The sequence below is a fragment of the Euwallacea fornicatus genome, chromosome 27, assembly GCF_040115645.1.
Source record: "Euwallacea fornicatus isolate EFF26 chromosome 27, ASM4011564v1, whole genome shotgun sequence".
In the NCBI taxonomy this organism is placed as follows: Eukaryota; Metazoa; Arthropoda; class Insecta; order Coleoptera; family Curculionidae; genus Euwallacea; species Euwallacea fornicatus.
In genome coordinates this window covers 2,170,528-2,196,976 of record NC_089567.1, presented here as the reverse complement: position 1 = coordinate 2,196,976, position 26,449 = coordinate 2,170,528, and the positions used below count along the sequence as shown (strand labels likewise).

Sequence of the window (26,449 nt, the reverse complement as noted above, 5' to 3'; positions counted from 1 at the left end):
GACCAATCTCTCCAAGCTCTTAGCAGTGTTGATGCGTTTCGATCCAATCCACGTGCAATTTCGCGGAAAGGTAAACCTACCTCGTGCATACCAACAATTCTTCCCCTTTCAAAGGGAGTTAACTGCCGATAACCTGCATTTTGGCGCACACGAGGCATTTTGCACTACCACACATTCCATATGGTACTAACAATAATAATACTTTTATCGCTATCCGCCTGTAAAAAAAATTGCAAAAAGAACGATCGTCACAGATAAGAAAAAGTAAAGAAAAACTTCATATCGCATTAAAATACGAATTTGAAGTTTTTATCATTTTTTTCTCTTTTTCAAGTCTAAAATCATACCAAAATTTCAAACACATACAATGCGTTCTTGGTGTTGCGGTTTTTCTGAAAGTCAGTGTATTAAAAGTTAAAAAAAGTTTAGTATTTTGTTAATAATTTTTTTTTTTTTTTTGTCGTAGACATGGTGTCCGAATGTTAAAGTAACGTGAAATTTAATAATCTTAATTTAATATTCACTCGCTGTAGGATATAGTGATGACTCTCCTCACATCATCTCGAAACGCTCAGTGGTAAATAGAGGTCGTGAATCACGTGCGCGTGAGGAATTTACTGTTCAGTTGTGATGGATTTTAACGCATTTATTTTAACAAGTAACGAAGATGACAACTAAGACAGTGATAAAAACAAATCCCCGAGGGATATCAAGTGCGCCCGTTCTGATCACTTGCCAAGGGTGTTCTGCGATCTTGCAGTATGTCACCATTGCCTCTCTCCCCGATCCTTAGTCATCTGCACCCCGTGTGCAGCACAGATGTTTCCTAGCCGTTGTCCACGTGTAAAAGGTACACGCGGACCCATGTGTCTCCTTTCCAACAAAGGGTATTCCTTCCCTTGGCCGTGACTTACAACGGGAGATGACGGCAACGATTTACAACATGCAGGAAGTCCGAACACTCGCAGTTGTTGTATTTTTCATTTTTTGACTTAACACTGGCAGGATTATGAAAAGGAGCCATATTTCAATGAACTAAAGTTGATCATATTGTTTTATTCCTTATCTAATTAAATTTAGGAACGGTTTAATATGCAACATCGTGGTGTCCGAATGTTGAGTTTACTCACTGTAGATCATAAAGTGGCATAGATTTAAATGGAATGGCATTTTAATAACAACTTCAAATCTCAAATACTACAATTCCACGGTACAGGATTTCAGAATAATGTACCGTTAAGTTTATACATAAATATATACCTGCAAACGAATATTAAATACCTCGGTAATATGGACAGTTACATTAAACTGGGTTATTGTAATTCGCTCTTATTTATATAAATATCACATTTTGCATTAGTCGTCAGGAAACGTAAATAATAAGCATGTTCCCACTTGAAAACAGTTTCGATTAATAATCACGCACTATAAATCTGGAAATTGTAAAAATAAGTGTGGTAAAACTCGGTTTCCATAAATAACTTCCTGTGCCAAAAATACATTGCTGTGGCTACTTTGTGTCACGAGATATATCAATTCCCCATGCAATAATGCTAAGAAATGAAAGGAATTTAATTATAATACAATAGAACTTCCAAGCTCAGCGTGAGCCGTATAATACCAAATATTATATTGTAACAAAGTCATGAATCAGATATGTGGTAAGTAGAAATAATAGAAAGTGAAATTTCTCACCAGTTTTGCCACTGCAATTAATTTATTCGTCTGCTCTGAATTAATTATTATAAATTTATTTGTTATTGTTACTTTTTGGCGTGCCCACGTAAAAGAAGAGAAAGTTTTGTTTCCTTTCTGGTTAGAATCTTCAATCTTGAGGAAGTGTAGGCTGAATGTTTATACGTATCTATTAAAATTCCCCTTTACATCCTGCCAATTGTAGACGTTAATTATTATCAGATATTAGCAATAAACTTATTAGGAGATATGTAAACGGGGCAATTATGTACGGGAATTTCTTTTATGAAGGCGAGAAACTGGTGCGGAAGCGACAAATGAAATTAGGAAGTTCAGCCTAAAAACCAACAAATAGAACTGCTGCCGATTTAGATATTATACGGGGTGGACCATTTAATGCGCTCGTTAGAATTTTTGGGAATTAGAAAGAACAACTTCGAGATACAGTTAGGTGCAGAACTGAGTCAATACTTAGAAAATTCGTATTAATGGTGGCATAAACAAAATATCTAACAAGTATTCAAAGGAAGGCTTTTATTTTCAAAAAGTACATTAACATTCACATTAAAACCATACAAAACATTTGCCGAAAATAAATGGGGTACATCAAATAATCCTAAATAACATTGGTTCAATTCAGCTCCACTAATGTTAACATTGAACACTTTGGTCGACATTGACACTAATATTTGGTCCAGAGACCTTTAGCTTTTTCAACAGCTAATATAGACGAGTACGAACCATTTAATCGCATATCCTCCGTTAATAAACATCATAATTCAAAGTCTTTAAACAATGAAGCCGATTTCAAAGTTTCAAAGAAAATTAATTGAAAAATCACTGATTGATGGAAGATCCACACGGGAAATCGCATTTCAATTAAATATAAGTCAATCCACAGTACAAAGGGTAAAAAATAAGTGCAAAATTTCCTTAAAAATAAATAAAGGTGGCCAACCAAAAAAGATATCTGCGCAAGATACTCGAAGAGTAATTAGATATTTGGGCAGTGGTGAAGCCTCTTCGGCCTCCAAAGCAGCCGTGTTGCTGCGAGGGGATACTGGGAAATCGGTGAGCAAATGGACAGTCCAACGAGCTTTACATCAGTTCAAATTTGTTGCTGTGGAGAAGAAGAAGAAACCCCTACTTTCTAAGAAGAATATTAGGGCACGACTAGATTTTGTAAAAAGATATGAGGCACGGACCGAGAAGGATTGGATGAAGGTTATTTGGTCTGATGAAAATAAAGTTAACAGATATGCAACAGATGGTCGACATTGGAGCTGGAAACGAGAGGGAGAATCCATGAAACTAAAAGATTTCATTCTGACGGTGAAACATGGGGGAGGAAATATTAAAGCTTGGGGCTGTATGTCGGGATATGGGGTTGGACCATTGAAGAAAATAGATGGGATAATGAACCAGCACATTTATAAAGCCATTTTAAATGATCACCTAATAGATCCTGTTAATAATATGCCTTATCCCACTAGCAAAGTAATTTTCCAACAAGACAACGACCCCAAGCATACCGCAAAATCTGTGAAGGAATGGTTGGGTACCCAAAAATTTCAGGTTTTGCAGTGGCCGGCACAAAGTCCCGACCTAAATCCCATTGAGAATCTATGGGCTTACGTGAAATATCATCTGGTCAACGACTACGATTCGCCACCATCTTCACTTAAAGTTTTATGGGAGAGAATAGAAGAAGTATGGGACCAAATTCCACCTGATTTCTGTGAAACACTAACAAAAAGCATGCCAAGACGTCTACTAGCTGTTAAAAAAGCTAAAGGTCTCTGGACCAAATATTAGTGTCAATGTCGACCAAAGTGTTCGATGTTAATATTAGTGGAGCAGAACTGAACCAATGTTATTTAGGATTATTTGATGTACCCCATTTATTTTCGGCAAATGTTTTGTATGGTTTTAATGTGAATGTTAATGTACTTTTTGAAAATAAAAGCCTTCCTTTGAATACTTGTTAGATATTTTGTTTATGCCACCATTAATACGAATTTTCTAAGTATTGACTCAGTTCTGCACCTAACTGTATGTTGGGCAGGTTATACAGTTACTCACACAATTGAGTATACACCTCTGATTTTATCAAATAAAGGACAACGCCCTCTACATTGTGCATCGAAAATGTAAACGGATTCTGATTTCTTATCCCCAAAAACCGCCCGATACGACATTTTGAGTAAATAGCAGCATTACCAACCAAGAAATTAATTTTTTTGCTTTTTTTTTGTTTTCACTTTGACCCCTTCGAAAACCGTCCACTTTTGGACTAAGGTAAATTGGGTTAAAAAGTCATGTTTTGAGCTCAGAAATCTGTGGTAGAATTTTGTACAGACCTTTTAGAGACACCTTGTAGAGTTGCGAATCGTATCCGAAAGCAATAATCACATAGAAATGTTGCTTTAGAGGTAGTGACGTTCGAAGGACAACACTTCTGCATTTTCCAGAGCCGCATGTTACGAGCGGTTTGAGTTTCACCAAAATAATTTTTGCATTTCATTTTCAGAGCTTTTCAAGATCAGTGCAAAATTTGGCATGTGTCAAAGCAAAAGTTTAGACTCGTCTTGAAAAATTAAGGTAGAGATATTTAATCAGTTTTTACGCAACTTTAACCATTAAAAAATTTCGACTTTAGAAAATATAAAACTTCATTATCTCGGCAGTGGTTGAAGATCAGAATATTGTATACTACTTGATGCCTACGTAAAATTTCGATGCAATTCCAAAAGTGGCTCAATTTACTGGATGTTTTATTGAAATATTAATATTGCTATTAGTTTCAAATACAATTGGCTAAACTACAATAGCGGATCTATTTTTAAGAGATAAAATACAGTTGTGGTCAAAATAATAAGAGTGGTAGTGTTGAATTTCAATATATTATCGCCAAATATCTAATAAATAAATTACATACTTTGCAATGTATCACCAATATAGAGTAACGTGTGCTCATGAAAAAAAAAGTATAAAAAATAAAAATTATTCAAAACCACAAACTTTACAATATTTATAAAAAAATATATTAAATTTTTCTTGGCCAATAAAATAAGAGTGTTCTGTTTTTAATTTTTATTTTGGTCGAATGTTGATTAATTTTTTGTAAATCTTATCTGTTTACAATTCTTCGTTTATCTATTAACCTTTAGTATAGTTTTGAGTATCACCATGGGTCGTGCAAAGCACTGTAGTGCTGAAGAAAGGCGTATAATTTTGCAACTGAGAAGTGAGAACGAAACTTACAAATTCATTGCTGATGTAATCAACCGATCCGAATGTGCTATCGCCGAAGTTTGGAGGAATCAAAAATTAACTGAAATACCAACAGAGCGTAGAGGCCGTCCAAGCAAAAACCAGCAAATCTATGGATAGAAGAATTGTAAGAAAAGCAGTGAAGAATCCTTTTTCTACATCTTTTGGCATTAAACGAGATCTGGACCTACCAATCAGTACAAGAACTGTAAGAAGACGCTTACGAGAGATGAATCTTCATGGGAGAGTGGCAAGAAAAGTTCCGCATTTGAGCAAGAAGAACATCAAGCAAAGATTAGAATTTGCTAAATCCAACTTAAATGAAAATTACAATCGTAACTGGAGAAACATTTTATTTAGTGATGAAACCAAAATAAATTCGTTTGGATCCGATGGAAAACGGTATGTTAGACGATGTAAAAATGAAGAACTAAATTCTCGGAATACCTTACCAACTGTGAAACATGGTGGAGGAAACATCACATTGCGGGGCTGCTTTTCTTATAATGGTGTAGGTCCGCTACATCTGATTAAAGGAAACATGACCAAAGAAATTTATATGGATATACTGGAAGCTGTTATGCTTCCCTAGGCCGAAATTAATATGCCCCTAAATTGGATCTATCAACACGATAACGGCCCGAACATACCGCCAAAGTTGTGAAACAGTGGTTCGTAACAAATAAAATTGAAGTGTTGCCCTGGCCGTCGGAATCACCTGACATGAATCCAATTGAAAACCTATGGAAGTATTTAAAAGAAATAACAATAAAAGAAGAATAAAAGGCTTTTGTGGGAAGAGGTTCAAAAAATCTGGTACGCCACACCGGTAGAGCTTTGTCAAAAGCTAATTGATTCTATGCCCAAGAGATGCACCGCCCTAATTGAGCAAAAGGGACACGTTACGAAATACTAAAGTATATTTGTTTTTTTTTTGTTGAAAGTTCATGTTTACAATTTTTTTTCTCAAAAGAAGTGTATACTCTTATTTTATTGGCCAAGAAAAATTTCATATATTTTTTTAATAAATATTGTAAAGTTTGCGGTTTTTAATAATTTTTATTTTTTATACATTTTTTTTCATGAGCACACGTTACTCTATATTGGTGATACATTGCAAAGTATGTAATTTATTTAGTAAATATTTGGCGATAATATATTGAAATTCAACACTACCGCTCTTATTATTTTGACCACAACTGCATATCAGATTATACCAAATTTGAAAAAGTTGTTTTTTTTTTAATTATTTAACATTTGCAAATGTAGTTTTATAAAAAAACATGGGCTACATGAATCACCCTGTATAGATTTAATTCGACATCTGAGAGTCATTTAACCAGAAAACCTCGGTTTTTTTCATCCTCTCTGCAGAACCAATTAATGAACCAAACAACTGTCTTTCCTGTGCTGCTTATTTAGCCTCAACACCGAGTTTTTTGTGCTTGCGGCCTTAATCAATTTCCACGACAGATCTAAATCTCTAAACCCATTTATTAATTTCATAACAGCGATGACATAATAAGCTGCGCAATCGGTTTCGTTTTCAGTAATAACCGCAGAAAATCGCCATTAAGTCGGAGCAAGGTCGGAGGTTTAGATTTGTGTTGTTTTCTTAACAGTCCCAGTTTAGGATTTTAGGCAATTTGTCCATGGTTTTTAAAGTATTGACAAGAGGGAAACGGAATAAAAACTTAAACTTGCAAATGAATCCCGTATCACCAGAGTTATTCATTCTTCGTTGGTGTTTCTTCGCCTATCGATTTTGCAAAATATCCGTTAGTTGGTTGTGGTACCTTCAGAAATTCAATTTTCTTCCTTTCGGTTCAAAAAAAAAAAAAAAACCGACGACTAGCATCAATAATTTGTGGGCGTGCTTAGTGTTGACCTCCAGTTCATTCTTCAGTCTTGTTAACCCCATTTGCTCTCATAAACACTGATAAAAGGTGAAAACGAAGCTTGTTTTTTAACCTATTTTTTATTCCTCGATTGTCGTTACTATTTATATACTATTCAAATCTATTAAAAATCTGGCGGTGTCATGAAAATAAATGCCTTTGTCCTAGTATAAATAACAGGCAGCGACAGTAGCCAAATTTGATATATGAGCGTGGTTACAACCCAAACGAACCTCAAATTTTAATATGCATGTGCTGAAGTTTTAATTTCAATATCTGAATCACTGACGCAGGAATTTAGCCCGATTAATATTTACTTGATTTCTACCCTCACCTATGTGAAAAATTTGACTACTGTCACTGTACATCATTTAAGCAGCAATATAAGTGTGAAATGACACACACGTATCCACAATCCCGATAAAATGTCACTGCCGGGGAAAGAATCAAGGAAAATCACACAGTTTAATTAAAGAATTTTAAAAAATTTTAAGAATAAAAATACTTAAAATTTGACTTTATTCTTTCATTTAATATTTTCTGTATTTTATTTTTTAGATATCGTTATTTTTTTAAAATTTTTTATCTATGGATTTCAAATTGCGGTACGATTTTTTCGCGGGGAGAGACTAGACCAAATGCATGAAATTTGCTCACAAATGGAAAGAAGTTTAAGTGACGAAATATGTCTTGTTCTATGACTTTAGTAGAAATTGTTATTTTATTCAATGATCACGCCTTTCGAGACCTCCATATGTCGCATTTATTGAAAAATAAAACCTTTTTAGTATGTCCCTTTTTCTGGCCTACAGTGGCGCATGTAAAATATTTTGATGATAATATAAAAAAATAAATAGAATATTTAATGACTGCTTTTCTGTCGAGTATTTACCCTTGTCCTTACCCTTGTAATTTTTCAAATTAGATGTTTAAGGAGGAGTATAGGATTTCACATGAAAGATATTTTTTATATACCAAGTAGCTGTTTATAACCTTTAGGGTGGTGCATTCACCCTTATAAATTGTGACAAAATTAAAAAGTATAAAAAGTAGCGAAATTTCTTTTCTCCATATCATTCTGAATAGAACCGTCTATTTTCTGTCAAGTTTTAACACCTTGAAATACAGGGTGAGTCGGGAGGATCGTGCCAAACTTCAGGAGCGTGTTTTACATGAAAAATAAATGTAAAAAAACTCAAATGTTGTTATCCGATTTTCGTTTGTTTACAAGTTATAGCGTAAATAAAATTAAAACTTAAAGGTTAAGCAACATTTAGACGAAACGTTTCCTGGGCGTTGGGTTGGTCGTGGTGGCCCTGTTAGTTGGCCTCCAAGGTCTCCAGACCTGACACCACTAGACTATTGTTTGTGGGGTTGGTTTAAAACTGAAGTGTCCAGAGTAAAAGTGGACACTCAAGATGCACTAATTCAACGCATTAGAAATGCTGCAGCTGCCATTAAAGAAAGACATGAAACGATCAGGAGCGCAACGAATGCTCTTCATAGACGAAGCCGAAAATGTTTAGAAGTTAATGGCAATATTTTTGAACATTTACTATGATATCCAAACGTTAATTTATGGAATTTCTTATGAAATTTATAATTTTTTTTTTAATTTTATGTTTTAATTTTATTTACGCTATAACTTGTAAACAAACGAAAACCGGATAACAACATTTGAGTTTTTTTACATTTATTTTTCATGTACAACACGCTCCTGAAGTTTGGCACGATCCTCCCGACTCACCCTGTATAAATATAAATGCGAGTTTTATTTTTAATTAAAATCTACTACAGTTAACTATCTAGCGATGTTCGGAATAGCATGTAGACTTGAAAGGTATCTACAGTGTGCCCCATTTAAAATCGTTGTCAGGAAGTACTACAAGGTAAGCAGTTCCTTCGGGGAATTTTTTTTAGGATGACTTCGGGGTGATTGGCACATGGGGTACGTTGATTCAAGCCATGTACTTCTTCATTATTGTAATTTAAACGTTTGATATTTCATCAGGAGATTTAATAAGTAACGAAGTTTGTTCACAGTTGTTATTCATTTAAATTCAGCGTTCAAGCAAAATTGCTAATTTGGCTTTAAATACCCTCTGGTTATTAACGATTATAAAAGAGGTTGCCCACGGCGCGCTGGTCAGCGAACCTCGGTCAGGAAATCAGTGTGAAGAACGTATGTATGGATAGCCTCACTTCGTTTCATTTAGTTGTGGGCGGATGTAAGTACCAAATCAACCAATAGTTCGGAGTTGGTTGTCCAGAATTATCTTGGTCACATCTTCACTTAAAGGTAATACTCCTATTTACATCTAATAAGCACTACTTCTTGATCGCTAGTCACTTGATAGAATCTTTACCTTGAAGTTGATTAAAGTAGATATATACGTTCATTTCTGTAGATAACTACCTTCCGATGCTCTTTATTACGTATAATAACTAACTTGAAAGACATTCGGATTGTAAACTTTGCTTTGATGATCCAAAGTAACTGCACTTTCAAGGTTGTGCATGTGTTCCGATATTATGACTAATTAGGCACTGGGTAATTATTTATGGTAACAACAATCTGCTTAATTGATTTTCTAAGTTCAGCAGCGTAATAACGCCTTAACAAGTATAAGAGTATTTATAGTATAGGCCTCTATAGGTACACACATTCTATTGAAGTCCCAGTCAAGAAAGCATAAAGCTTCGATTCCGGCATACCTACGTAATATAAGATTTGTATTCTAAGTCATGGACTATTTATTTTGTGAAGACTAAATTAGGAATATTCGAATTTCTTTGTGAAAGTGCATGTTGTATATTTCCCAGAATGTTGATAAATTCCTCTAAATCAACTGAAATCCGATTGAAATCGGAGCGGCAGAAAGTGTAATTTTCAGTTTGTTACAAATATGGCTGAAAACAGCATTAATCAGTATATGTATTTGGCTAACAGTGACAAAAAAATATGCTCTATAAAAGGTATAAAATATATGTATATTCTAGTTACCAGTTAAGAAATACATGATTTCATGTAATGAATGGGACGAGCAAAGCGAAATCGCGCAATGTGACACGAGTTACATAAAATAGCATTTCTGAATGAGTTTCATATATGTTTTTTTTTTTAATTTTGCTGTGCAACAAAGAAATCTTCAGAAAATGACATATATCTGAATATATCCAGCTACGCCTTGTAAATATAAAACTACAGCAAACATTGTTGCTACTAATTCCATTTGTTAACTGTGTGTGTATTTTACTATGATATACAGGGTGTTAAGGAAATAACTTTCGTAAATTTAACCAATCACTAAGAGCATCATTTGGAATAAATTTAACGTTTTTTGTTACACATCAAACAATTAACATCTGTTAAGTACGTTTTTCAACATTCTATTAAAATTTTAAGGCTTTTTATAGCTTTTCGGTTACCAAGTTCAATTTTTTCTTTTTTTTTTACTATTAAGTTTTTGGATCCCTGTTGTAAGGAACTGTTTTGTTAAATAATATTTTTATTAATTAATTGAATTTACGAAAATTATTTCTCTAACACCCTGTATACTCAAACTTACAAAGAAAACGAAGTTAATGTAAAAGATTATCCCTAAAACGTGCTAAAGCGTCCTTACCGCACTTCTCTTCTGACCGGAACTCCGCTGTGAGTCGATTGGCTAACTCCATTCAGCACTGCCGCCAAATTCGAAGTTTGTGGAAAATATCACTTCGCGAGCTTTCATAGATCTATCGTGAAGACCCGACTTTAATACTGATTATTTTTGTTCGATCTTAAATTATAACGTTAACCATTTATTTTTTTTGCAGATTTACATCATGCATGGCATTCAAAGTCTTAATGAATGAAATAAACGATCTGGCAGGTCAACACGAAGTGGTTGCAGAGGATCTCCAAGCAAATGTAATAAAGGAACTGACTGCTTTAGTTAAAGATTTAAGGGAGGAACGAAAGGTTAGTGTTTTACTTTTGAGGTATTGCATAACTTATTATCATGTATATCTGCATTTGTAGAAACAACTACAAGAGGGCAGCAGACTGTCGCAAACGTTGCAGAATCAGATAGAATCGTTACAGAGGGCAAAGAAGGCATACGACAAAGCGTTCAAAGAGGCGGAGAAGGCCATTGAAGGTTTTCAAAAGGCTGATGCAGATTTCAATTTATCTAGAGCTGAGGTAGGTTAATACGTTCTTCTTATATCATTGTTATTTAACTTTTCGTATCACCATACTCTTATTGACATTTAACATACTCCAAAATAGACACACTTTTAATAAACGCCGACCGTTAAATCTAAAAGCACTCTAAAAGTTTAAAATGTTTCTTATAGCATACACGGTTAATTCCATAATACATTCTCTAATATTTCCTTTGGAACTTCCAAATTCTCCATTTTATTCAGCGAATCTCGTACTGCCACTTATATACATCATTGACATGATTATCATATTTCCTTACAAACACATCTTGCATCTATACAGTTAAGTAAATGTGTTCCTATAATCTGGTAGCACTTTCCTTTCAACGATAAGTGCGATATAACAAAAAATATTGAGCGATACACGGCCGTTATGTACATGATGTACTTGTGTTAATTATCTATATACAGGGTGACCCATTTAAAACAGTCCACTTGGAATATTTTGAATTGATTTTTTTTCTTCAGAAAACTCCAAGACACATCAATTTAACTTTTAAGAGACATTTTTAGATCATAAATTCATAGGTGTAAAGTCATCCCCCTGAACAGAGTGACAATCCCTTCAAGAATCCTAAATGGCACAGTGGGTCAAGTTGTACATGAAATCAAAGGTATTTCAATTCTCTTTACAAGAAATATATCGAAAAAATTAATTTTTAAATAATGTTTCATTTAATTAAGTGTTCAAATTGCGACCTATTTACTTCCATATAATAACAAGGTCCTTGTTCAATCTCTTCACGAACATTTTGTAGCATTTTGGGAGTTATTTCACCATATGTTATCAATATTTGGTGGCGAGGATCTTCTAAAGAGGTAGATTACGTTTTATAAACAGTTTTTTAATGACCCCATAAGAAAAAGTACAATGGTGTTAAATCAGGCAATTTTGGAGACCATTCAATGAAACCTCTTTTACCAATCCAGTGTTCGGGAAAATGTTGATTCAAAAAGTTACGTACAGGAACTGCATAGTGTGGCGGAGCGCCATCTTGTTGAAAAAATACACTATTTTCTGGGATTTGATCGTCGTTTTCAAGAATATCCACAATGTAATGGTAAATGAAGTCTTGAAGCAGTTTGAGGTAAGATTCACCCGTCAGGTTATCAGCGAGAAAAAAAGGTGCAACAATACAATTTCCCAAAATTGCAGCCCATACATAAAATTTTTCTGAATGCTGTTAACGCTGTTCTTTTATAATTACAATATTCATATCACTCCAATATAGGCAATTATGCCTGTTGAAGAAACCATTCATAAAGAATGTGCATCCGTCAGAAAAACATATAGAATATAAAAAATTGGAATTGATCAAAATGCTTTGACTGGTCACTTCACAAAATTGTATACGGCGATCTGGATCATCTTCATTAACCTCATAAATGAGATGCATCTTACAGGAATAAAAATGATGCTTTTTCAAGATCCTCTGAATATCAATACATGGAACACCTAACGGTGTTTCGAATTCACGGGTGTTTGAAATAACCTTTTCTTGATTTACATGATTGAATATGTCCCAAAATTGCAATCTGTGCAGTCTCATTGGTAAGAATGTGTCGCTTTCTATATTTTTTGTTAGCAACGAATCCAGTCTACATGAATTTAGATATTGAATCCATCATGTAGGGATGGTTCAGATTTTTACCAAGATGCCTTCCATTAAAAATTCTTGCAGTTTCTCGGACTATTTCATTGTTTTTAAAGTAGATGGTAACAATTTCCATTCTCTCTACAGTGGTGTAAATCATAATGCTTTGAATCGTCGGATGAATCGACAAACTTCGCGGTACAATTCTGATTAGTGTAAATTCGGAACAAAACTACTTATTTAATGCTAACAAAACCCATCACCTTATCTTAAGAATTCGATGATAAACATAATTTTTTGAAGTATTAGTGAGTTTATTATTATTAAGTTGTAGTTATTTTTTCCATTTATTTCACAGATGTTTTAAAATGTTTTTTTTACAATATTTAAAGGCGGAGCAAAAAAAAATTCGGTATATTGTAAAGAGAACTGAAATTCCTTTTATTCGATGTGCCAGATGACCTTTTAAGGTTCTCGAAGGGGTTGCCACCCATTTTAAGGGTATGATTCTACACCTACGAATTTATGATCTAAAAATGCCCCCCTTAAAAACAAAATTGACGCGTGACGGAGTTTTCCGAAAAAAAAGATTTCATTCAAGATATTTCAGGTAGACCGTTTTAAATGGGCCGCCGTGTATATTTAATACGGTTCCCGCTGGTAATTTCTTCATTATTAGCCTTGTAGGGTTAGTAACTATTTTAATCTTCTTAGCAAACCATTTAAAATTTGTTAAATAGGTGGAAAAGCATCGAACAAGTATGGCACAAAAAACGCAGGCCTGTGACCAAGCCAAAAACGAGTACGCGGTTCAACTTCAACAAACCAACCAGCTTCAGAAGCAACACTTCCGATCTGGACTGCCCGAAGTCTTCAGGCAACTGCAGGAGCTGGATGAAAAAAGAATCAAAAACATAAAGAACTTTATTAGGAGTAGTGTAGATATAGAGCGAAACGTATTTCCCATCATCAACAAATGTCTAGATGGTATCTTAAAGGCTGCGGACATAATTAATGAAAAAGAGGTGCGTTCTCGACTAGTTTTTTAGAAGAATCTCAAACCAAGCTTTTTTAGGACACTTTGTTAGTAATTGAAAAGTATAAATCAGGTTTTCAACCTCCAGAGGACTTTCCCTTTGAGGATTTGTCAAAGGGCGGGAGTGACTCCGGGAGCTCTAATAATTTGAATAACATACAGTTAGGAGGCAAAATCAAAGATGGCGGGTATACGGTAAAAGGGACCATAACGGGCAAAGCGATCAAGAAGAGGGCCGGCATTTTTAATATTTTTGGAAGCAGAGGGGTAAGTACCACTCACCTTAGTTTCATCTAATACGAATTCATGATCGATACATGCAAATCTGTGGTTTGAAGAAATTTCTGTCCTAGTCATCGGCACTTCCATTTGGAATTCCTGTATTCGTCAGGTTGTAGTTGGTTTCTATTAGTATCTTGTGCGTATGATAGTTTATCTTCCTGAGCTTTTTGGAAAAATGACCGGATTTGTTTTTGATCAGGTTACATCATTTTTTACCAATATTCAGTTTTCAAAAAGTCTTATTGGTACACATGGACCACATGGATTATCTTTTTCCAAGTTTAAGCATGGGAATCTTGGTAATTTCGGCTGCAAGTGAAGTTAAATTAGGGTAACGCTGTTGTAGAACTTTGCAGTTATTCTGGCCCATTAAGAGTGATACTGCAACCCTGTACTATTCCATATTGAAAAAAAAACTGACTCAACTTATAACAATTAAAATTAATAGAACAATACGATTAGTACTTATGCGCATTTGCATAGTATCCGGGGTTCATGCCTTTCCAAATGTGTTCACTCTAATCAGCTCCATTTGCAATTTCTAAATTATTGTTTGTTTAAAGTCAATAAAGGAAGAGGAAAAATTAAATCAATTGCGAAACGGGATTTGCACTAAGCTGACTAAGTTATTTTTATTTTTATCTATTCATTTACGGATCTTTTGTCCCCATTTGCGAAATGTATGTGTGGTAACTATATTTGTAATATAAGATTCCCATTCTTATCTTGGACACGTTGTATAAATGCGTTGAAATTGTGAAAAATAAGTTCCGTAATAAACGACCAAACTATTTTAGCATTGTGGATAGTAACTAATTCCTTGCTCTTCATGAATGAAAAACCATCCCATTTTATAACATTACCATTAATCAACATTTCTGATAAATAACATTAACTTTTTATTTCCGATTCTATCTTCCCTGGCGCCCATGTATGCGATGACACTTTATTTTAATATAGTAAGTAAAACGTTGCATATACTTTGAAGTAGTGCACGCAGGCAGAAGGGCAAACATTAGATATCCGTCAATCCAAGGTTCATCAAACCTTGTTATTTTCAAGTAATAAACCTAAGTTCCAAATAGTTTACTATTAAAGGAATATCTTCTTCGTGTTGGAAATATCTTTTGTTAGCCATGTCAATTTTGCCGGATTAAAATTAACATTTAGGCTTTGTGTCTGTGAATTAATGTTTGTGAATGCGACTACAATACACTGATCATTTTTTCACGTTGCAATATTGCCAGCATTGCATAATAATTACTAGAAAACTGAACAGCACAATTTCTCCTGCATTGTCTTTCATTTGATTATGATTATATTTATATTTTATTACGATTTAATCGCCTTTGTTTATTAGGGCTTTGGCCCCAACTTCTTGAGATAATTTTTAGTACAATTTTCGCTAACGCTTTGTATTATTTTTTCATGCGTTCAGAAGCTTACAGAGGTCTGTATGGCGATAAAGGTACGTGTTTCCGAAACCGCTTAATTTTTATGTCCGTATTTGTTTAGAAGAGTAGTTGAGTAAAACATTGTTCATGTTCATCGTCGTTTGATATGTTTCATAAGTCGCCTTTCTTGTTATAATTGATTTGGTAAGTTTAGTAGCAGTTAAATATGCCTATACAGGAAACAAATACTTTTTGTACTATATTTAAGGCCTTTTAAACTGCTGCAAAGGTCGGTTGTTGTTAACATCACTTGTGTAAACCACCATCTCACTTTTTGCATTTTTGTATGTTGGTAACTATTTAACAAATTAAAAATAATCGTAATCAAAATATGATTTTCGAAAAGCATTTTTCCGAGTATGAGAGTCGAAGGAAATTACATCTACTTTGCAAAATTATTAAGTCCACTTGTGGCATTTAGTTCCCACGGCAATTTTAGAATTTTCTTAATAGTTATGTGACAGAATCTCTACTTAAATTCTTATAAAATTTTTCAAATGTATAAGTCATCATTGGGAAAAGACGATGAAGAAACATTTGCATACCGAAGTAATTTGAGTATGAAGCCGTAAGAGAAGTAAAGCCAATTAGATTATATCAAAAAAGACTAATTATGAACTTGGCTAGTGATATTTTGTTATCGTTCATTCCTTTGTGCTCCTTGTTGGCCTTTTTATGACAAATTTATTATTTTCTTAGTGCATTTTAGATAACAATCCAATCAGTAAATTAATTTTTATTAATCAAGTTTTCTTCAAACGCATTTTAAAATCTTTTTGTTGCTAAGTAATATGTTATTTTTGTTAATAAAATATTTCCGTTATAACTTAAATAGATAATTCGTAACGTAAAATTACGAAATGATTAATATTGTCTCGTTTCTATCTACAGGGTGTCCCATAATAAACGATATACAGTTACAATATAGATTTCTTTTGAAAAAATAAAAGAATTTACCTATGCCGAAATGTTAGTGATAACTTATGCAGAGAGTTAAAGTTTAAAATTATTTTTTTACTTTTTAAGAGCGGTTTTGTGTAAAACTCGATTTTTTCCAGCATGTACATATTTAAAAAAAATAAATAGTTTTAAAGATTTAACACCCTGTATTCTAGTTATTTGCTACTTTCAATATAAGTAAATAACGATAAATCTTAACATTTTTACATGAAAATTCTGTAGTTCAGCTATATATCATAATTATAAGGCACCCTATATAAATTATGATGTTTTTATTTTTGTGCTGTCGAAGGGTTGATAAGAAATTAATTTCTTTGTACTGTATAAAAAGTTATTTTTGGGCCGATAAAGTCAATCGGTTATGAGCCATTGTCCTGCTAACATTTCTTATACAAAAGCCATCCTAACGATCTGGACTAAGTTATTTATTTTTAAGGATTTAAGTATCACATTGTTAATGTGTTTTTAACTTTGTCTTCAAGATAATTTTTATAGAAAATTTTGTCTCTTTGATTAGGTATCACATATAAATTTTCTTTATTAAATTTATCATACAACATTGTCTGTAAAGAAATGAAAAATTCACGACTTCTTTCACACGTAAGTCAACTGGACAAAGATAACATATTTGATATAATTTAATTGTCTTACTGTCTTCAAAATCGACAATCCCAATATTATATAATGACAAAGTAAACAATTCTCAGACCGTTACATACAAAAGCTTGGCTTTTTTCGCACTAGGTGTTAATTTACATCCATTCCATTTTTGTAATGTGAATAATATCTGTTCATCATTATATTGACCCCAATAATCCCGTTGGGGGCAAAAAGGACGAAACTTCAAAGAATCTAATTATAGTATGTTGTATTGGTAAATTCAAAGCTAAACTATTCCATTGCCTTGTCATACTACTTCATCGAGAGTCGTTGGAAACTGATAAGAGTACATTATTATTGCTGTTGATAGAGTCCAATATTACTGTACAAAAATTTGGACAATATACATATGAGGCAATATCTGAACAGAAGCTTTTCCAGGCAGATAAGTGAAGGTTGTAACCTCTTAAACCTTACAAGTAGCCGCATAGTTTGAAAAACTGTACAGGGTTTTGCAATAGTGCGTCAGATTTCCGGAGCTTCTATACCAATAATGTTAAAAATGTTTTTCTTCTGCAGGATTACACTACACATTAAGGCGGATTTTCAGAAATTATTTTCTACAGTACAGGGCGACCCCAAAAAGTATGACGTTATACAACTTCGTTATTTTAAACGAAACAAATTGTTTTCTTATTTTCGAATTTCTCGTTAAATTTTCTATCTTTAAAATTATTTTTCCGAACTTATTCGGATAAAGTTGAAAAATTTAACAGCTGAAAGGTTCCACAAAAACCGCAGTACATTTCGGAATCAGCGGTCTGGGGCGCAAAAAGGACCTAATAAGCTACGTTTTGACATGTTTTAATTTAACAAAAAAAAGTCCTCCACAACAGTCGAAATAGATCTCCGAAATTGCATGACATCAAACCTCAATAACTTGCTTATTTCAAACGGAATACCCCAATTTTCTCGACGGCATCGTGTTCAGAATTCAAAAATCTACAACTTTTGCTAATATTACCCCATCCTTAAACCCATCAATGTATGATTTTCAGAAAATTGACCCATTTTGGCTTCTAAATGTTTTAATTGATATTTTTCATGACCTCTAACATTTACTTTAACTGATGAAATACATTTATCACAATTTTTAAATCCGCTTATTATGGATATAAAATAATAAATAGTTTCGGAGTTTCTAGATTTTTATTTGTATTTGCATTCAAAAATTGCGAATATTATTACTTAAAAAACTTAATTTTTCACGGCAAGAATTGATTGATTTGATTTTTGTTTTGAGATAAAGTGAAAAAAATTATTTTATTACCAGTAGAAATTATGCTGGTGAATTCCCGGAAAGACGCCAACCAAAAGCCGTCAACTTTAGTAAATTATTGGAGCATTTTCTGCAAACTAAAACTATGAAAAACAGGAAAGAACGAAAACTGTCAGAAGTGAGACTAACGAATTGACGGTGGTGCTGAATGTGACTGAACATCCAAACATTAGTCAGACACGAATTACTGAAAAAGATAAAATAAGTAAGAGGTCAGTGCAGAGAATATATAAAAAAATATATATAATTTCTGCGCATATTACATTCAGCTACATCAGCCACTGAATAAAAATGACCTACGCAGCATAGAATGCGTTTATGGGAAAATCCTGTTTTTTTAATAACGTTTTATATTCCGATGAAGCTGTTTCACAATAATGGTTGAATCGATAGGCATAATTTCCATTGTTATGCTGTGGAAAATTAATTACCAACATCTTTAGTCGATAAATGTTTGGGGAAGAATTCTTAGACATTATGTAGTAGGTCATTATTTTCTTGATAATCGTCTTAACAGTCAAAACTACTTGGACTTATTAATAAATATTCAAGTACAGAATATTTGGTTTCAATACAACGGCGCTCTTCCACATTTTTCGTCGCAAGTTAGAGCCATATTGAGTAATACGTTCGAAAATTGATGGATTAGTAGGGTTGGACCAGTTGTATGGCCTCCAAGGTTCCCTGATTTAACAAAACCTGATAATTTTTTATAAGAGTATATCGAAAAATCTATTTACATAGAACCTCCGACTACATAAGATAATATACAACAAAAAATTATCTATACTTTTGCTACAATTACCCATGCAATGCTTCAAAATCTGAATGAATCCTTTCCGGTTAGGATCGATAAATTTTTTAAACAAGGTGGGAGACATTTTTAATATTTTTTAAGATGAAACTAATTATTAAGTTAGATTAATGTAATGTGAATGTAAAATTACTTAATTTTTATTTTTTCAGTTAGAAAGTTGATTGAGTTAAGTAGATAAGATATTCCTTTATGTAAAAATAAATATTTCCATATTTTTTATTATTTCCAAATGTTGCATATTGTTGTCATTTCGACATTGTTTATGATTATCAAAACAGTTAGAAGCCAAAAAGGGCCGATTTTGTGGAATTCAGAAATGGGTGGGTTAACACATAAGGTAATGTTATCAAAAGTTATAAATTTTTGAATTCTGAACACATGTCGTCAAGAAAATTGGGATACTTGGTTTGAAATAAGCAAGTTATTGAAGTGTGAAATCATGTAACTTAGAGGACCTGTTTCGGCGGTTGTGGAGGATTTATTTTTTAATTAAAACGCGTCAAAACTTAGCTTATTAGTCTTTCTTTGAGCTCCAAAAGACTAATTTCGAAATTCACAGTGACTAGTCCATAATATCGATTTTCGTGGACTTATGCAGCTATCAAAATTTTCTGAATAACTCGGAAACAGTAAATTTTAAACATTGGACACCTTATATAAATTAACCTTAAAATATGATAATTACGAAAATATCCAAAAAATTCCATGATTTCTTTTAAAACTATGAAATTGCATATGATCACTCTTTTTAGGGTCACCCTGTACATTCCTAAATGATTTCTGGAAATATACCTTTGTGTTCTGTGTAATGTTGCAGGAGAAAAAATAGTTAACATTATTGATATAGAAGCTATGGAAACCTGCCGCACTATTGCAGGACCCTTTATACCATAATACTCAAATTCATTTCACGACGATTCTTCATTTCACTGATGTATACAGATTAATTAATTTATGAGTTGTAACACTTCTAGATTTCTACAACTTCGTCGCCCGATATAACTAAATATTTTAAAAGTGAATTTTTGCGTCCTTTTTCGCCCGTACAATAATCGTGCACATCGTGAGGAATGCTTAGAAATTACAATTAACTGAATTTTCCCTTTTAGAATGCTGCAATTGCTGACGCAAAGGATGATCTGAGCGATTTACCTCCTAATCAAAGACGGAAAAAGTTACAACAGAAAATGGATGAAATCAAATTGAAAATATCGCAAGAGTCGGCTGCCAGAGAAGGGCTCATGAAAATGAAGGGAGTATATGAGGGCAATCCCGCCCTTGGAGATCCTAGGACTATTGAAAGTAAGTTCGTGACCTGGTCACTTTTTTCCTTCGGAATAAATGGAAGAACATGCAATTATACCCACACTGGACATGGTCATTACCGCCACAGAAATCTTGCTAACAATTCGTCTTTATTTCATTTAAAATGAGCAAGTTAACGATAATTCCTATATATGATACAATAAAGCGTCCTGAGTGGTAAATCTTACTATCAAAAAGGTGAAAGCTTGGTTGCTACAATTCGTAAAGTGCGTCGAATTTCGGTCGGAGTAGTGCTCTTACTTTATCAACTGTAAAAACATGTGACATTGATGTGACAGACACAAAACAACCTCGTATTGGTCGTTCAGAAGAGAATATCACGGCGGTTTGCTAAAGTGTGAGCGAGAATTCAGGAACCTTGATTCGTCGACTTGTGCAAGAGATGAACATTTCAACAATCGCTCTTCATCGTATTCTCTCAAAAGATTTACATCTTCATCCTTGCAAAATCCAATTGATTCAACAATTTTTGCCTACAGATCATGCACAACGAATAGAGTTCACCTATTAGCTCAATGAACAGCAAAAAATTAATGCCGATTTTGTGAATAAAATAATCTTTAGCGACGAGGCTCATTTTCATGTCGATGACTATGAATAAGCAAATTTGTTGCTCTTCAGAGTCATTACCAGGAACGATTCATAAGACACATACATCCCAGTCATGTCATTGTTTGGTGTGCATTTTGAGTTGGAGGAATCATTGGACCAGGATTCTTTGAAACCGAATCAGGCAATGCAATAATGATAAATGACGAACATTATCGATACATGCTAACCCAGTGGCTTATCCGTTAATTGTGAGATATTGCTCTTGAGAAAACGTGATTTCAGCAGGACGGTGCCACTTGTCATACCGCCCATGAAACATTAACGATCTTATACGACAGTTTTCCTGGTCTCCCGCCGTCGTAAAAAGAATTGGCCTCCACGATCATGTGATCTGATACCTCTTGACTTTTTTCTTTCGAATTTTTTAAAATCTCATGGTTACGCCAACAAATCTAAAACCACCCAAACAATAAAGACCAAAATTGCACGCTGTACACAACAAATGCTGTCACATTTATACAAAACAGATTGTCAAAATTTAATCAAAAGAGTGCAAAGGATGCGCATGTGTTATTTCATACTTAATTCCTAAATGCCTATATTCTAAATAGAAAAATATTTCAGTATTTTACTTCAGAAAATCATATTTTATTGAAAATTCAAATTTTGCGTTGTTATTGTAACACCCGTTATAACCAGAAATACCGTTATATTAATTATACTTTATTCGTAGCAGCACTATCGGCTCTCGTATAGTGCCTAATTTTCATGTTTTTCTTAATTGTAGTTTTTCTATAATCATTGTTTTCAGTGCAATAATCTGTATAATAAATGTGTACTGTTTTAATAGATAAAGTATAATTTTCAGGTCAACTGAACGAATGTAGCCATAGGTTAGAAAAACTCCAACAAGATCTCGTGCGGTATCAAGGTTATTTGGATGAAGTAATCAGAGGTACCTATTCGATAATATAGTTTGGTATTTAAACTTTATTATTAAATTTACCAATTAAGGGAATCAGAACAACTCCGCAACGGGTAGTCCGAGACTAACAAACGGGGCATCTCGAAGCCATAGGAACAGTGGGGGGAGTGCTGCAGATGACGATAGTCTCAGTAGGTGAGTTACCTTTAAACCAGTTGAAATTCTCCTTATTTTAATCTCAGTGTGTTGGCACTCTTCTAAACTTTCAATTTGGAAGCAGGTCCGCCAGTGATAGTAGCGTAGCAAATCCCACGTTAAATCACAACAAGAGAAGCGCACCAGGAACGCCGCAATTGCATCACGGGTAGGTTTTCCGTGGTGTTGCTTTCGGGTGATTGCGGTGCTTTACTCCCAAATTCATATTAGAGAGATATGGGAAATATAATTGGCACTAATCTTACTAAATAACTACAAGCGGTATCTCGATAAAGATTTTCTTTATTTTAGCTGAATTAAGAGATATTATTGGCTAACTTGAGGTTGCTGCTGAAATGCCATATCACATAAAATAATACATGACATTGTCGAAGTGAAATTATAACATTGAAGTGCTGAGTCGATTTATCAGAATTTTCACGTAAATGAAGAGTTTCTATTCCATAATATAGGCGTATGTGCAGCGATATTGTTATGATTGATTCCTTTTAATTATTATTCAAAGGATTCTTAATATTTTACAAAACCTACGGGTTTGTTTGTTTTATTTACCGCTGTATACGTACATACCGTATACCGCCTTTATCTCGATATCGTAAGTTATTCACCTTCATTTGCGAAAATACATAAAAGTTTTCGCGGAATACTTACAAAACATCAATAACACTTATCATCGATTGTAAGTTAGTTATTAAATATAAAATTTATAAGTATGTAAAGTTATTGGCTTATTAGAATCTCACCAGTGCTCATAGAGGATTGAGGTTACATTCCAAGAGAGCAATATAAATTCTATATAAAATGACTATGTGAGAGGCTGTGTAGAGGTAGGACATTTATTCAGCTGCCCGTGGTATAATCCCGAGAAATGAAAGAACTCGAAACAGGCAAACTGCGAAAAAAAGAGACTATAACAACAGCCAAAGTATAATTACCTCAACTTTTTAAGGGTTCTTTATACAGAAACCTTTTTTTTGTTTGGCAGTGAAAAAACGTATTGGTGTTTTAAGCTGTGAAAATGCTTACCAAATGAACTAAAATTTCACTTTATTTAATAGTTCTGAAGGCGCTAAATACGCCCAATTAACGAGTTTATAAAAAAAATTATGTGCCCCAAATATATATGTATATAATACTATCGTTTCGCGCTAAACCAAAATAAATTACAGACTCCTACTGTGAGACTCAACCTTTTTAACAATTTTCAATCACTAAAAATACCGGATAAACCCTCATAAAGAAATCACTTCAAGGCAGGAAATACCCGTATGTTTATAATGCAATACACGATTAATCGATAATATTATCAGCGAAAGTATTACTAATTTACTAGCTAATATAAAACTGTAACAGTGTTCCTTGTTTACCATATTATTCTTATGGAATAGAAATTCTTAATTTGCTGAAAATAAGATCATGAAACTGTATATTTTTTAAATCAGATTTAAGGCCTTATTTACAGAAATAATAACATAGGGTAAATATATTAAAAAAAAATTTTAAGAAATGTTATTTTTAAATATCCAAATAAAATATTTGTAAAGGGGCTTTCTCTCATGAAGATGCTGTATATATAATAACTTTACTAAACTCTACTTGTAGTGCAAAATTTAAAGATTTATGGATATTAAAGACTGGAATATATTGCACCCAACGAGAAAACATTTGCAATGGCTACCTACAGAATGAGACACACTAATATACACACTTTTGAAGTGTTTTAATTGTATCTCTGAAGTTCGAACTGATAACACCTTCTAGGACAATTGCCGACATGTGAAATTTAAATTGAGCTTGGTGAAATGGTGCCCTAAATTACCCATGCGATAGCATTAATCCCACCAAGGCCAAAGGCTTTAAGAACCTCATCGAGCAATGCTTTAAGTGTCAAGTTGACACAAGCACTTCCATATCTCTCTATTACTTACGAACGTCATGTGCAAAACTTGTTGAACACTTAAAGCACAATCGTCATTAACGCAAATTTACCGACTTCCGTAAACGCCGGGGATTTCTTGTTACGTTGGACTTGAAAAGTTTTGTAAAATAAAGTCAAAGTCAGACTACACATAAGAAACTTGTATTTGACAACTGATTTTTTTCTTCGTGTACATATCCTTATACACGACTTGTCGTACTTTCTCATGAGTTGTATATTGCGTAGATTTTAGTTTCAGACTTAGAATCTGAGTCACACTTTAAGAACAGAAACTTCTAGTACTGATAATAGTTTGAGAAGTAATTCCGGATATTCTAATGTTATAATCGTTATTACGGATCGTTACGTCTATTGTACGCTTAAAATTGAGTGTACGTCTGATGGTTACGTCACTTTGACAAATACGGAGATATACGTGTTCTTGCTTTAAGTGTTATTATCCTTGACTTTGCAGGTTTGAATTGCATATCCTTGCATGGGACGTTCTTCATGTTTAATGCTGTCATAATACCACTTACACATATGAATTAAAGTATTGTGTATATTATTGTATTCCTCATTGGCTGTTGCTTTCGCCGCTCGCATTTAATCCGACCATATTTGACGTAGTTGTTCAAACAGTCCCGAAAGCGGCCTGGGGACGTCTCACACGTCCCTCCACCACGCAGACTCGGACCAGGATCAGTATGATGGGAATCATGGCGATCCTGAAAGCGAGTATTACGAGGCGGACATGTTGCCCGCTATAGGGATTTGTAGAGCGCTCTACCCCTTTGAAGGTGAGTTCCTTAATGAGTATGCAGCGTGTCATAAATTTGATTTCACACCATTCGGATCTTCGTGGGTAAGTTACGAAGTCACAAAATCTAGAAGAGTTTTAGAAAGCTTCAAGCCCATTTTAGATATCTTAAAAATTGAGCTAGCGCATGTCGTTCTTGAAATATTTGAACGGGTCTTATTGGCATTTTTTCCTAAAATATAATGTATGGATTTCAAATAGGACCGGCTGTTGAATGAATGTACCGGCAGTCTCATAAGTACTAAGCAAAACTGTAATTCAGTTATTCATAAACGGATTTTGATGAACTAAAGAACAAATCAAATTATATGGTTCACACTATTAAACAACGTCAAAGTTGATTTTTTAAAAGTCAACTTTCTCTTCTTCAGGGATCAACTTCAGAATTTAGTTAGAACTCGGCATTTTTTTACATTTTCTGATAGAAAGTAATTTTATGAATTTCGATGACGTGTGACCAGTTAATGTTAAAATAATTTTTAACTTAAAAATTTGAAAAATTTGAACAACATTAGCTATGTAGTTGTCTGTGGTATCATGGAGATATCCGTGCTATGGTGTTTTCATCTACGTTTCATTCCGTCTTATCCCATGGTATTATTTTGTGCAAAAATTCCTGGTGCCATGGATAAGTGGAGCCCATTAAAACCCAGCGAGAAGGGACAAGATCAAATTTATGGCTTGTTCACCGCACCTTTCTTCGCTGGATATTTGACAATAGGGGTACCTTCAAAATAAATTTATATTTCGAAGCCGGAAAATGACAATATTTTAATACAAAGAATTGTAAATGCTTGCCAGAAATCCAAATGCTATTACAAATACACATGGTGTATTCATAAAATATTAATTATGTGTATTGGGTGTTGCGTTAACAAAGAACGCCGGCTGTATCTCTAAAACTATTGGAGATAAAGCTTTGAAATAAAAAATCTCACGATAAATGTGACCAAGATAAAATATTGGAAATATTTTTTGATTCCTAACTTCACCGTTCGATTGTGTATCTCATGTAGTGAAAGAAAATACGTCAAATGACTGCAGAAAATGCAATAAAAAGGTGTACTGACGATGTCACAGTTTTATTCATGGAAAGTTTCTGCGTAATTTTTGTATATGAATTATTTATTTATATATATGCAAGTTTTCTGTTGATGGCGCTGCAAATGTTGTTAGGTAAAAATTTAAGTATTTTGAGAGCAGATCACAGGATTTAAAGAAGTGGTGACTTCTTAGACAAGGCTGTTTTGTTCTATCCAAAGATGTGTCAGACAATCTATTTTAATTAATGAAAATGTTTGGAGAATGCTAGTTATAAAACCCTGAAAAGACGTTTTATTGTGAAGTTTGAAATTTTTGTAAATTTTCTTCAATTATCAAAAGGAATGATAAGCGTTTGGCAATTTAGTTAGCAAGTACGTAAAATGCCACTTATATCCTGAAAATTACAACCCGATATCTCTATTTTTGTTAGAAAATATGTTGGTTTTTATCCGGAATCTCTGGTATTTAGCCTTCGCGGCGCTCACGATCT

The 26,449-nt window shown here is 33.6% G+C and overlaps 1 protein-coding gene across 7 annotated transcripts in view; it reads left to right on the top strand.

The window, feature by feature from the left end:
* The window catches only part of Cip4 (formin-binding protein 1-like Cip4), a 78,625-nt gene that overhangs the window by 47,445 nt on the left and 4,731 nt on the right, over positions 1-26,449 (top strand). The window contains exons 4-13 of one of the 7 annotated variants that reach the window (XM_066297093.1): positions 10,686-10,830; positions 10,891-11,052; positions 13,411-13,695; positions 13,746-13,973; positions 15,430-15,456; positions 20,268-20,460; positions 21,905-21,991; positions 22,051-22,156; positions 22,239-22,325; positions 24,726-24,895. In XM_066297093.1, the coding sequence (XP_066153190.1) occupies positions 10,686-10,830; positions 10,891-11,052; positions 13,411-13,695; positions 13,746-13,973; positions 15,430-15,456; positions 20,268-20,460; positions 21,905-21,991; positions 22,051-22,156; positions 22,239-22,325; positions 24,726-24,895 (1,490 nt within the window). Of the gene's footprint in view, positions 1-10,685; positions 10,831-10,890; positions 11,053-13,410; positions 13,696-13,745; positions 13,974-15,426; positions 15,457-20,267; positions 20,461-21,904; positions 21,992-22,050; positions 22,157-22,238; positions 22,326-24,725; positions 24,896-26,449 lie in introns of all 7 variants that reach the window. The other 6 variants (XM_066297095.1, XM_066297091.1, XM_066297094.1 and 3 more) reach the window with 6 other exon arrangements.